The sequence below is a fragment of the Periophthalmus magnuspinnatus genome, chromosome 15 (genome assembly GCF_009829125.3).
Source record: "Periophthalmus magnuspinnatus isolate fPerMag1 chromosome 15, fPerMag1.2.pri, whole genome shotgun sequence".
NCBI lineage: Eukaryota > Metazoa > Chordata > Actinopteri > Gobiiformes > Gobiidae > Periophthalmus > Periophthalmus magnuspinnatus.
In genome coordinates this window covers 16,388,693-16,401,924 of record NC_047140.1, presented here as the reverse complement: position 1 = coordinate 16,401,924, position 13,232 = coordinate 16,388,693, and the positions used below count along the sequence as shown (strand labels likewise).

Genomic DNA, 13,232 nt, shown 5'->3' with positions numbered 1-13,232 from the left:
TGCAGGGCGAGACCAGAGCATCAGTCTCTCAGCATGTGGGTTAGATTCTTCATCGGGCGCAGAGCGAAGTGTCAGTCCCACTCAGACCAACTGTGGCTTCACTCTGTATCTGTCACTGAACTGAACTGAATGTGGCTATAACCGGTTCTTGTTAGGTTCAGACGTGACTTATGGAGAAGCGTCTATTACCCGTAAATAACAAAGAACACAGTGCATTTGTAAGTGCACACAAATAAGGCAATGTTATTCACTCTAAAACACTGAAGAGGGGTAGTGATCCTCTATTCATGAGTTTCAGAATGATGAGTAACCAGGACTGTTGCCGCAGCAATTCACAATTTAGTGAAATAAAATGTCATATATTTTGAATTTGAAGTCCTCAAAATGATTCATAAAATTAGAAGCTGAAAACTGTGAACAGTTTTGTGTTTTTTTGATGTACCCACAAGTACTTAGAGCTACCATGCAACAACTTGCAGAGCAGAGCCAGCATTTTAACTGATAAATTAATAAATATATGATTATAAGCTGAAGTATAAAATGTCTTTCACTCCATCTTTGTTGCATAGGTGAGCTTTAGTTAAAGTGGAGCAATGTTTTGGCAACTAGGCCTTCATCAGGCAAATGATTCATTAGAATTCACTGAATACAAACTTAATTAGAAACTTTTTGGAGCTCATCATTAGTGGGTTAGTGTCCTTGCCCTTGGTGGAGAAGTTAAAGTGTTTCACCAAATTATCAGACCATGCAAATGATGGGTTTGTTTGCACTACATTAGGATATGGATAGATATTTCAGGTTTCACATCTTAAAATAAATTAAACATGGATTTGACTAAATGTGTTAGGATTTATTTTTATTTGTCCAATCCTAACTAACACGCAGTTTAGACAGGTTTTGGTTCTTGTTGGCCCTCGCCACTCACGAAGTGATGGCGAGGGGCATTGTTCTTCCTGGGTTTCTTCTTCTTATTATTATTATTTTTTTTCTCCCCCTGGGATCGCAATTTTCACCCCCTGAACGTCAACGAAAAGTCTCACATGGGGGTATCAAATCGACCGGCTTGGCAAAAAATTCAAGAAAATATGCATCACAAAAATGACCCACACACACTGGCTCGACAGCGCCACCTAGAAAATTCAAAATTTTAAAATGAATTGGGAGCCGACATGCATTTTTCGCCTTAGCTTGACGAAATTCACACCAGTGATAGAGCTTATGGAGTCAAGCAAAAAAGCCAATCATAGTGCGGCCCTAGGACGAACAGGAAGTCGGCTATATTGAATCGAAAATTCGCCAAATTTTTCGCAGCGTGTTTTCAAAACGCTACTAGTCTCAGGTTTTTGGTCCAAATGAGCTCAGATTTCACATGCCACATCCAGACACATGGGTTTTCAAAAGTTATCCACGTTTTCTCCAAATTCCACACGGTTCGCCCGTACGCCGCCACCGAAATATGCCTTCGTTTCCTGTTTTTTCGATGTCCTCTCACGACCACAGGCATTGCCCTACAGAGCTCACATTCACATCACATATGCGAGATTGGGGCATGAATGGAATGCAATATTAATTTTAATCAAAATGAATACTATAGCGCCCCCTACCATAGGGGTGAAACGCCAACATTATCAGATTCCTACGAAATTCGGGAAATAAATTGGGGGAATGACGTGGACCAAAAAATAATATTACGGGCATAGGTCATTTTTCACACTTGGCCACCAGGGGCGCAAATACTCCAAAAAAAATCATTTAAAAATGTCTGACACGCACATGCATTGGTCTACACAGCTCAAATTCACATCACACGTGTGATATGAGGATATTAATAAAATGGATTATTAATTGTAATAAAAATGAACACTATAGCGCCCCCTATCATAGGGGTGAAACGCCAATATTATCGGATTCCTACGAAATTCGGGGAATAAATCAGTGGCATCAGAAGAAACAAAAAATTACATTATGGCCATGAGTCATTTTCCACACTTGGCCACCAGGGGCGCAAAGACTCCAAATAAAATCATTTAAAAATGTCTGACACGCACATGCATTGGTCTACACAGCTCAAATTCACATCACACGTGTGATATGAGGGTTTTAATAAAATGGATTATTAATTGTAATAAAAATGAACACTATAGCGCCCCCTACCATATGGGTGAAATGCAAACATTATCGGAGTCCTACGAAATTCGGGGAATAAATCGGTGGCATCAGAAGAAACAAAAAATTACATTATGCCCATAAGTAATTTTCCATGGTTGGCCACCAGGGGCGCAAATACAAAAAAAAAATCATTAAACAATTTCTGACACGCACATGCATTGGTCTACACAGCTCAAATTCACATCACACGTGTGATGTGAGGGTATTAATGGAATGCACTATTAATTGTTATCTAAATGAACACTATAACGCCCCCTACAGTATTGGTAAAATACACAACTTTGTCCGATTGGCATGAAACTTGGGGAGATAATTGTGGGCATTAAAAGGGGCAAAAAAGTCCATTACACACCATACCTGTATTATGTACGTGGTTGCCGGTGCAAAGCCACAGACCCCTCTCATATAGAGTCAGGGCCACACAGCTCAGGGCCACACTGCATATTAACATTGTTCTTCGTTTTTCCGCCAAAACAATCGCATTTTTCACCCCCTGAACATTCACGAAAAGTCTCACATGGGGGTATAGAATCGACCGGCTCTGCAAAAAATTTCATAAAATTGGTGTCAGCAAAATGTCCCATGCCCCCTGACTCGACGGCGCCACCTAAAATTTCACCCCTATGGGAGAGGAGCCTGGTTTATTTTGGAAAACACACACAAAAATCAGAACAGTGATAGAGAATGGGGGGACAAGCATAAATGTGAATTGAAGCACTGCTCTATGACAGACAGGAAGTCGGCCATTTTGGATCAAAAATTCGCCACTTCATTCGCAGCGTGTTTTCAAAACGCTACTAGTCTCAGGTTTTTGGTCCAAATGAGCTCAGATTTCACATGCCACATCCAGACACATGGGTTTTCAAAAGTTATCCACGTTTTCTCCAAATTCCACACGGTTCGCCCGTACGCCGCCACCGAACTACGCCTTCGTTTCCTGTTTTTTCGATGTCCTCTCACGACCACAGGCATTGCCCTACAGAGCTCACATTCACATCACATATGCGAGATTGTGGCATGAGTGGAATGCAATATTAATTTTAATCAAAATGAACACTATAGCGCCCCCTACCATAGGGGTGAAACGAAAACATTATCGGATTCCTACGAAATTCGGGGAATAAATTGGGGGCATGACGTGGACCAAAAAATAATATTAGGGGCATAGGTCATTTTTCACACTTGGCCACCAGGGGCGCAAAGACTCCAAATAAAATAATTTAAAAATGTCTGACACGCACATACATTGGTCTACACAGCTCAAATTCACATCACACGTGTGATATGAGGATATTAATAAAATGGATTATTAATTGTAATAAAAATGAACACTATAGCGCCCCCTATCATAGGGGGTGAAACGCCAATATTATCGGATTACTATGAAATTCGGGGAATAAATCAGTGGCATCAGAAGACACAAAAAATTACATTATGGCCATGAGTCATTTTCCACGGTTGGCCACCAGGGGCACAAATACAAAAAAAAAATCATTAAAAAATTTCTTACACGCACATACATGGTTCTAGACAGCTGAAATTCTCATCACACGTGTGATGTGAGGGTATTAATAGAATGCACTATTAATTGTTATCTAAATGAACACTATAGCGCCCCCTACAGTATTGGTAAAATACACAACTTTGTCCGAATGGCATGAAACTTGGGGAGATAATTGTGAGCATTACAAGGGTCAAAAAAGTCCATTACACCATACCTGTATTATGTACGTGGTTGCCGGTGCAAAGCCACAGACCCCTCTCATATAGAGTCAGGGCCACACAGCTCAGGGCCACACTGCATATTAACATTGTTCTTCGTTTTTCCGCCAAAACAATCGCATTTTTCACCCCCTGAACATTCACGAAAAGTCTCACATGGGGGTATAGAATCGACCGGCTCTGCAAAAAATTTCATAAAATTGGTGTCGGGAAAATGTCCCATGCCCCCTGACTCGACGGCGCCACCTAAAAATTCACCCCTATGGGAGAGGAGCCTGGTTTATTTTAGAAAACACACACAAAAATCAGAACAGTGATAGAGAATGGGGGGACAAGCATAAATATGAATTGAAGCACTGCTCTATGACAGACAGGAAGTCGGCTATATTGAATCGAAAATTCGCCAAATTTTTCGCTGCATGTTTTCAAAATGCTACTAGTCTCAGGTTTTTGGTCCAAATGAGCTCAGATTTCACATGCCACATCCAGACACATGGGTTTTCAGAAGTTATCCACGTTTTCTCCAAATTCCACACGGTTCGCCCGTACGCCGCCACCGAAATACGCCTTCGTTTCCTGTTTTTTTCGATGTCCTCTCACGACCACAGGCATTGCCCTACAGAGCTCACTTTCACATCACATATGCAAGATTGGGCCTTGAATGGAATGCAATATTAATTTTAATCAAAATGAACACTATAGCGCCCCCTACCATAAAGATGAAATGCCAACATTATCCAATTCCTATGAAATTTGGGGCATCAATTCATGGTCTCAGAAGAAACAAAAAATTACATTATGGCCATGGGTTATTTTCCACTGTTGGCCACCAGGGGCGCAATGAATTGAAAAGAAATTGGCACTTGGCACTTTGACTTGCATGTCTATGAATCATATCTACTCCTAGGTTTTTCATCCGAATTACATCAAACTCCACATGCAGCATGTACATATGTCGATTGTCAATAATCATCCACGTTTTGGGGATATTCTTTATGGTTCATGAGTAGGATGCCCTCAAAATATGACTTCGTCATTGGATTTAAATTCCTACACGACTTTTCCTTAAGTGCAAATGAAAACTGTGTAGTCCTAGGTTTTTCATCCAAATTTCCTCAAACTCCACATACAGCATGTACACATGATTATTGTCAATAATCATCCACGTTTTGGGGATATTCTTTCTGGTTTATGCACAGCACACTGTCAAAATATGACTGCTTTCCTGCATATTTGATTCCCTCTCACAGATACGTGGATCAGACTAAAAAGCTCAAATTCTAATCACTGATGCGGATTAAAACTGTGAATAGAGAACCATTATAAACATGTGGCCAGTGACCTCCATAGCGCCCCCTACTGTACAGGTAAAAAACTCAACTTTGTCCGATTGGCATGAAAGTTGGTGATATCATTGTGGACCTCAAAAGAGGCAAAAAAGTCCATTACACCATACCTGTATTGTGCACGAGGTTGCCGGTTCAACGCCGTGGACCTCCATTATAATGTGTTGGTCACACATATTTATATAGAAACTGTGTGAAGGGGGGCGGATTGCAGCCGTGGGGTGGCCAGGCGGGGAAAATGGTGCGTGGGGGCGGTGGCCGGCCCCGGGCGGTCGCGCGGGGGGCGAGGGCCATCATCGCCGCTTGCGGCTTTAATTAACATTATGGTTGCTAGGTAACATACCTCTGCATATAAGCAAAATTATAAACTTCACCAAAATTTAAAGAAACTAGGCAACATTTTTTGATAAAATCTTAAATATAACTATGTCAGCTATGTTTTAGTGAAATTACTACTCTAACCTGTCATCTGCACTGTAAGCTTCATGTTTGTGAATACTTTGCGAGTACTTGCCTGCATAACACATAGTTCTGAGTTAATACGTGTGGCTTTGACTACAGCACTAGACTAAACATAGATACACACTTTGGTCAAAACCTCAGAGCTTACTCAAGTAAAACCAACATTCTCCTTCCCTCGCTGCATTTCCTGATAGACTGCTCACATACAAATGGATTTTATAATAGGATGTTGCTTATTAATATTTCCCGTGCTTTCTATTCATTACACAACCATAATTATCCGGCACTGCACAAGCCTATTTATACAATTTCCCTTGTGTTGCATTTCTTTGCTTTTATAATGACCACTTTCTCTCTGCTTTTGTGGCAGACTCAAGTTGCTTTGCTGACCAAGTATCTGTGGATTGGAAAACACTGCTACGAATCCCGAAACTTTGCCACCGCCATGCAAATCCTGGGAGGCCTGGAGAACGTGATCGTCAGGCAATTACCCGTAAGCTCCGCGTCTCATAACCAACATTCGGGATTTCAGCGCATGCAATAAGTCAGATGCCCCGGAGTCAAATGTTTCCTTCAACTGTGATTGGTTTTAGACTGTGTTTAATTAGTTGCACAAATGAGAAATTAACATTAATGCATTCAAATAGAGCAGAGCATAGCAGAGAGGAATGAAAGCTATGAGGAGTGGTAATTAAAAACACTAGCATAGAGGAAAAAAGCCACCACATTTCCACAAACACTGCAAAAAAAATCTACCTTTTATTCAGAATGCCTTTTGGTGGAGAGAAATTTGTTCTGCATTTGACCCATCCTTTAAAGGTCCTCTATTACACAAAATGAATTCTTGTGAGCTTTAAGCCGTGTTATAATGTTGTTACTTCATTAAAACATACCCAGAGTTGTGTTTTGATGCATTCACACGTTTGAGTAATCCTGTATTATAAGTCTGTCTACACCTCCAAAGCTCAAAATGCTCTATTCCACCGTGTGATGTCATGTAGTGGTTGTTTTCAGCTACCTTTTACCTTTAGTTCAGCAGAGATTGGCAATTCCAGGACTGAAATTGTCAAAATGATTCTAGTGGATGTGTGTGGACTTTAAAAACACAGTGGAGCACTTCCTGTATCACATGGCATCACAAGGTGGAACAGAGTGTTTTCTGTTTGAGAGAAGAACTCAGCCTGAACATGCAGAGTTTAATGTGTTAAATGTGTGAAGGAAAAGATCACAACAACATTATAACAAGATCAACATAGATCAGAAAATAGCATAATATGAGCTCTTCAAAGCGCCTTTTTGGCCCAAACCTGACATGGCCTGAAATAAGTTTTTTTTCAGCTATCCTTTGGCTCAAATTTGCTCAAAATTTTCAAATGCAAAAAATTGGCAGAAAATGCCTTCAAACAGGCCCAAACCACAAAACCACCCCACATGAATTGTCATTTAAACTGTTCATCTGGGAAGCCTGTCAAGAGTTATCATTAAACGTTTATATGTATGAACTGACTGACTTACAATCTTCATAACTAATGTTACAAATAGGAATAATAGGAAACCTTAGCATAACTGTTTCCTGTTACCTGTTTAACTGCTAACTGTTTCCCGGTAGTTTCAAAGCAAAAGAGGGAATTGTGTCAAGTGAACAAATTTTATTTTTGCGACCTTAATACAACGTTTACTTTGAGCGCAGTGGCTTAGTGCTTACAGTATGTGCAACTCCAACCTGGACTACACTGACACAACAAAATCACTTTGTACTGTTTTGTATTGTAAATATGCAAAAGTAATTATAGGTCTAAAAAATGACAGCATTAATTAAAATAGACAATACATGTCATTTATACCCATATTGTATAAAGGACTAAGGCAGTGTGACGTCATCCATAGCGTTTGGCTCCAGTCTGTCTGTTTAACAGGGAGCAGGTGCTTAGCAACACTGTAAGTCAAAACTGTTGCTAACGCTAGTAGGAGCAACCTTGGGGAAAGAAGACGCCTCTTATTAATGTTCATATTTTGAGTTATGGACACAATAGCAAAATAAAAATACCAGGATCACGTAGAGTGGGTCAATGTGAACGTTTTAAGACCAAAATGACGAGCCTGACAGCAGAGAGAGAGGGGTGAGAGTTTTCCAGAAGCACGCCCATGCTCCCGTCCTATTTGGAATGTGGCAGCTACCAGGTTAGCTATGTCCATTTATATATATATATATATATATATATATATATATATATATATATATATATATATATATATATATATATAGTCTATGGTTATACCCCACAATTACTCATATAAAAAAGTGGCACCATAATCTCAACTAAATCAATGGCAAACACTGTATTCCTTTTTTACAGTGTCTCTCATTTGAAAGCAGGTTATAATTCATTAGCTCACTCACTGAAACTGATTTAATTAGTCATGTATTAGATGCTAAATAAAAGTCTGCCTCTTTCGCCTACAGGCCTGGAAACACCTGCCCACTAAGGTGTGTGAAATCCTGGAGGAGCTGAGAGCTGTTCAGGTTGGTGCCTACCAAACATCCAAACAGCCACTGAAATGCCCTGTGCACAATATCTCGAGAAGTGGCCTGCAGGGCAAAGAAATCAATACAAAACCGCTTCAAGCTACTTAACTCTGCAGGACAAGTTTGAAGCTCATACTGTCAATAAAAGTTGAAATTGAAAAAGCAATTCAGCATTTTAGTAGTAAGGAAGTTGTGAAAGCGTTTGAAAAAAATGTATAAGTTATTTCATTTATAGTACCTGTTCTGGTGGAGCGTCTGCCACCTTCAGGAGATGTTATTACTTTGTCTGTAATGTTCCACGGTATGACATTAAACTTATCTATTGCCATGTAGACAAGCAGCTGGTGACACTAGGCGAAGTTACTGGTCTATGTAAAAGCAAGTCTATAAGAATGCATGTTTTTCAAGGTCATTTGTTTTTGTTTTGACAGTAGTAACACCTGTAATTGAATAAATGCAAGATATGTATGGTTAATGCCAGGCTGTGGAACATTCAAAGCAAAGACATATACAGTAGTGTAGTAGTGAGTAGTGGAGTAGTAAATGTATGCGGGAAGGATGTTAAGGATTAAGCTATCACCGTAAAATTCTTCAGATAAAGTTAGACTGACACAAGGAAAAGCAAAGAAAGCGGTGTCCAGATTTTTCTCCATTGTGTATTATTTCTATTTAAGCTGTTTTAATACTAAATAATCAAAATAGGCCATCTCAAAGACATTCTGTCAGAAGAAATCCCACCATATCTAAATCTAAACCAGGTCTCCAGCATTGTCTAAACTAGGATCTAAATGTGAACTAACACAAATGAGAAAAAAAAAGGTTAATACCATTTTAAGCAACCTACAAATGACTCTTTTAGAAACACTTCACTCAGATTTTATCAATTGAAATTTGCAATACAATCCTTCACCACATAGTTTTCGAATCAGTTCTGACCCAAAAAGAACCACATTTGAGCTTTGAAAAGTGTGAAGTGCTTCTGACAGTCTCAAAATGGCAGCAGGCCCTGGTGAGTTTTACTACAAGAAATAAAGCCTGGAGCTATGCCATTTCTGCTCAAGTATTTTTAGTTGTAGCAAAAACTTTACTCTGTGGTGCATCAAGAGACCCACATGCAAAGTGACTGTCTCGGTTCTTATTATTCTTAGTGTCTTTTGATTTTTTTCAGTTTGTAAAAATACTTCCAGAGCAGGGATTTCACAAGTTCAGATTTCATTGCGAAGAAATTCAGGAGGAGACATCATTTACAATTAATTCAGAGTTATAGACACTGTAAACACTATTTCCTTTCATTTCTAGTTCTTTAATACATTACCATTCTTCAACAATGTGACCAGCTATGTATGAAATCAAACTTTCCGATTCATTAAGTGGTATGAGCCAATATCCCTCTATCATTTATCAAGAATTTTGAAGAAAGGAAAGCTTTATATTAGAGACAAGGTCAGTGTCCGTATCTATCACACCATTTTTTTTTTCAAAGTAGCTAAGATTTATTAAACACCACTGAAGAGACGTTACAGGTGTGGTTTCAAAGTCAGTTTTTAAGAAGAATCCTTTTTTTCATTTTGAACATTTTGTGTGACTGTGTTCAGGTGTTTCTGAAGAGTGACGATTTGTGCCTGATGGGAGGGGACCACATGAGGAGGAGGCCCACTCTGCCCTCGGCTCACATCCTGGCTCTGCACATACAGCAGCTGGAGATCGGAGCGTTCAAACTCACCACCGGAGCATACAAGTGGAACAAGCTCAGGTCTCATTCAGTAACTCATTTGTTTAGCATTCACTTTGGAAATAATCTGCCTCATAGAATTGCCATATTGATTTGTGTAAGTTTAAAGAGGGGGATTACACTTCGGTGGGGTATTAATGGCTAACTGTGGATAATTGCCACGCAGGAGTGACGGAGTCTTGGATAAAATCATACTGCTATGCGTAGCGAGGGTTCGAATAGTCACCCGGGAGATCACAAGGCATGTTTTTTATTGAGGGAACAATATTATAACATGGTAGAAAGCTCTCTTGATTTTGGATAATACACTCTATTTAATGTCAGATGTGATGGGTAAATGTCATTACTGTACCTTGTTGAAATGTCAGTGCTGATAGCTCTATTTAGCCTCTGTCATCAGAGTCTATAATCCTCTCTACAAAGGAGGCATGGCCACACTTCAACAGACAAAACTCAAGCTCTTGTGCCTCTTCTGACCTGTGACCGGATTCTTGTTGCACTATATAACTGTTCTGTTTGAGGGTTTGCTACTCGCTTGACTGCTTGGAAATGTTATTGCTTTGCTGAAATGTTTCATTGTATGGCATTAAACTTGCTCATTCCCTTGGCGTCACCTGGATATAGGTCATGTTAATGCCATACTGTGAAACATTCCAGGCAAAGCAAAAGCATCTATAATTCTCCATGTTGGAAAACATCCACCAGAAATGTTTCACTTCGTTTCACAGAAATGTTTCGACTTGAGGCCAACACAGCTTAAACCACAAAATAGTTAGTAATAGAAAAAATATAAAAATAAAATAAATAAAGTATCCTGTTATCTTAAATTAAAAAGTTAATGTTTCTAATCTTTTTAGTGTTAATGCTCCTGAGCATGTTTAAAATGCTGACTTTGAACAGAACTCCATTATTAAAACCTAAATCAAAAATCAAATTTGAAGCCAATGCATGCCAAAAGATATTTTTCCAAAATTGTTCAACTCTACTTTCCTGATAAGTTGATTTTGTTTAACCAAATTCTCCATTCTGAAAAATTTCTCTATTGAATGTCGTCAGAATGTCATTGCCTCTGTTCTCGTAAAGCCATTAACCCCACAATATGCTCACAGTCCATTGCCATTATTTTCAGCCTATAATCAATATTCCTGGCTATATTTTACAGTAGATCAAATTAAACTGTAATTCCCTGTCACTTCACTGTGTCCTTGTGCATACTGCCTCATTAACTGTACATTAGCTCCTCTCCCAAACCCGTGCGCTGTATCCGTCTATGACAGAGTTGGCCCACACTCTTTGGGGACACTTCTCCCTGTGTCCTTCTCTCCCACTTCAATATGGCCGACAGCTGCTGGGGTCGGGGCTCGTGATGCTGGGATGGTAATGGCACATCTGTTTGGGTTCAGCTGGTGGTGAGGAGCCAGGAGAGGCAGATGGAGAACACAGGAGTGAGGGGTTGATTGGAAAAAGAGAGATTCTTGTCCAGATGTGGAGGTCAGGGTGGACACTGTCTGGAGTTAACATGGACTTTTTAAATTAGGTCAGGAGACAATGCTGTGAGAATGTTTTATAAATGCAGGCAAAACTTTTAAACTTACTAAAACTTGGATAAAATTTGGCCATGCCTCGACGATGCCTGATCTCGCTGGGAATACCAGGTGCCGCAGTGAGGTGACTGTGGCTGTAGTACACACTGTCACTGTATCCTTAGGCAAGACACTTCACGCACCATCCCTATAGTGTCTCTATAGATGGGTGTTTTTTGGAGCGAATGTGGGACAGCGGATGGACATGTTTGCAGCATCTGTCATTTATGTTCATTACTGTACCATGCAACGTATAAACAATAATAATAATAAAGATTCACACATTCTCTAAGACTTTTTTTTTTGGTGCAAACAACAGACTTTTGGTCAAAAAAGACAAATATTTTGACATAATTACTAATAATTGACTTGGATGTTTACTTTATTTGAGTAGTTTTAGTTAGTTGAGATGTTTTTAATGCACATGCTGCCATTTTGTAATTTGTTTAACTGGTTTCAACCTAGGACCTTTTGAAAGAGATAACAAATAGCTTTTCCAGAGTGCTTATCTTTCCATATGTTAGAGTAACTGAGCTGATTAAACTGACTGCAAAATAGGCACTGATAATGTGGTGATGAATTGTATAGTTTTCCGTGCTTCTGTGTCTTTGATTTACTTTCTTGCAAATTGGCTAGACCCTATTACATGCCCCTCTTCATCCTGTGTTTTGCATGATGTTTTTGGTATGGATTTTACATCAGGTGCCCTTCCTTGGTTTTGGAAAACAAAGCATGTGCTGGATTTGAACATATCATTTTTCATAATGGAGAAAAATGACTCCATACGCTAAACAGTATTTTCTTTTACATTCATCCGTTTTACACACTATCAGCATTTGTCCTGTTATTCTTCTCTTCAGGAGGATAGCGAAGGTGGTGAGCCAGGTCCATGCATTCCAGGAGGCTGTGTTTCCCTACAGTCCAGACCGGGACCTCCAGTCATACCTGCGGGTCCGGATTACACGGATGGGCTCCGCAGACATCCACCAGCTGGCCTCAGGAAACCAGGCCAACTTCCAACAGACCAGCGAGCGCCAAGCACGGAGAATTCATGACACACTGCGGAGGGTCAAGGCCAGCTTTCAGTGAGCTCTGCCCCAAAACAAGACCCCGACACTGGGTCGACAGCACACAGCTACAGCCTCTGGACCCACACCTCCAGCCTGGGCCTGTGCAGACCAGAAAACTATTTTAACAAATGTTTATTTTTAAATGCACTTACACAGAGACAGTATTCTCAAATCTTCCAGAATATATTTTACCGACCATATGTTTTGACAAAGTGGTACAGGTTGAATGTATAGTTTTCAAATGTATTTTTCTTTAACTAGAAAAGTGAGAATTGTATTTGAATTTGAGTCCTCTCATCTGATGGAATAAGAGCACCAGAAACCCTTTGCAGACATGAACATAACATGCAAACTTTGACCCAACCCAGCCCAAAAATCAGACCCCAGACCATCTCGTGTGAGGCAGTAGTACCAGCCAGTATCAGAGTATCAGTTGTATGTATTTTCTCAGTGGCGGTTTTCTGTTTGTGACAGAAGACATTTTCCTATTGATAGATTACATGGTGTTTTCATAAGGAATACCCATAAATTCTATCTCTAATCCAATCTAATAATGATTAATCACAATCAGAATCACTTAACGGAAAGTATTCAGTTGCTGTATTTTCAGTAAGTATCCAA

At 39.7% G+C, this 13,232-nt stretch overlaps 1 protein-coding gene across 1 annotated transcript in view; it reads left to right on the top strand.

Moving 5' to 3' along the window:
• Positions 1 to 13,025, top strand: part of LOC117382985 (kinase non-catalytic C-lobe domain-containing protein 1) — a 63,570-nt gene extending 50,545 nt beyond the window's left edge. Inside the window, exons 28-31 of the mRNA XM_033980229.2 lie at positions 6,070 to 6,192; positions 8,164 to 8,223; positions 9,822 to 9,979; positions 12,402 to 13,025. Of these exons, the coding sequence (XP_033836120.1) occupies positions 6,070 to 6,192; positions 8,164 to 8,223; positions 9,822 to 9,979; positions 12,402 to 12,630 (570 nt within the window). The 3' untranslated portion in view covers positions 12,631 to 13,025. The remainder of the gene's footprint in view (positions 1 to 6,069; positions 6,193 to 8,163; positions 8,224 to 9,821; positions 9,980 to 12,401) is intronic.
• Positions 13,026 to 13,232: the final 207 nt, after the last annotated feature.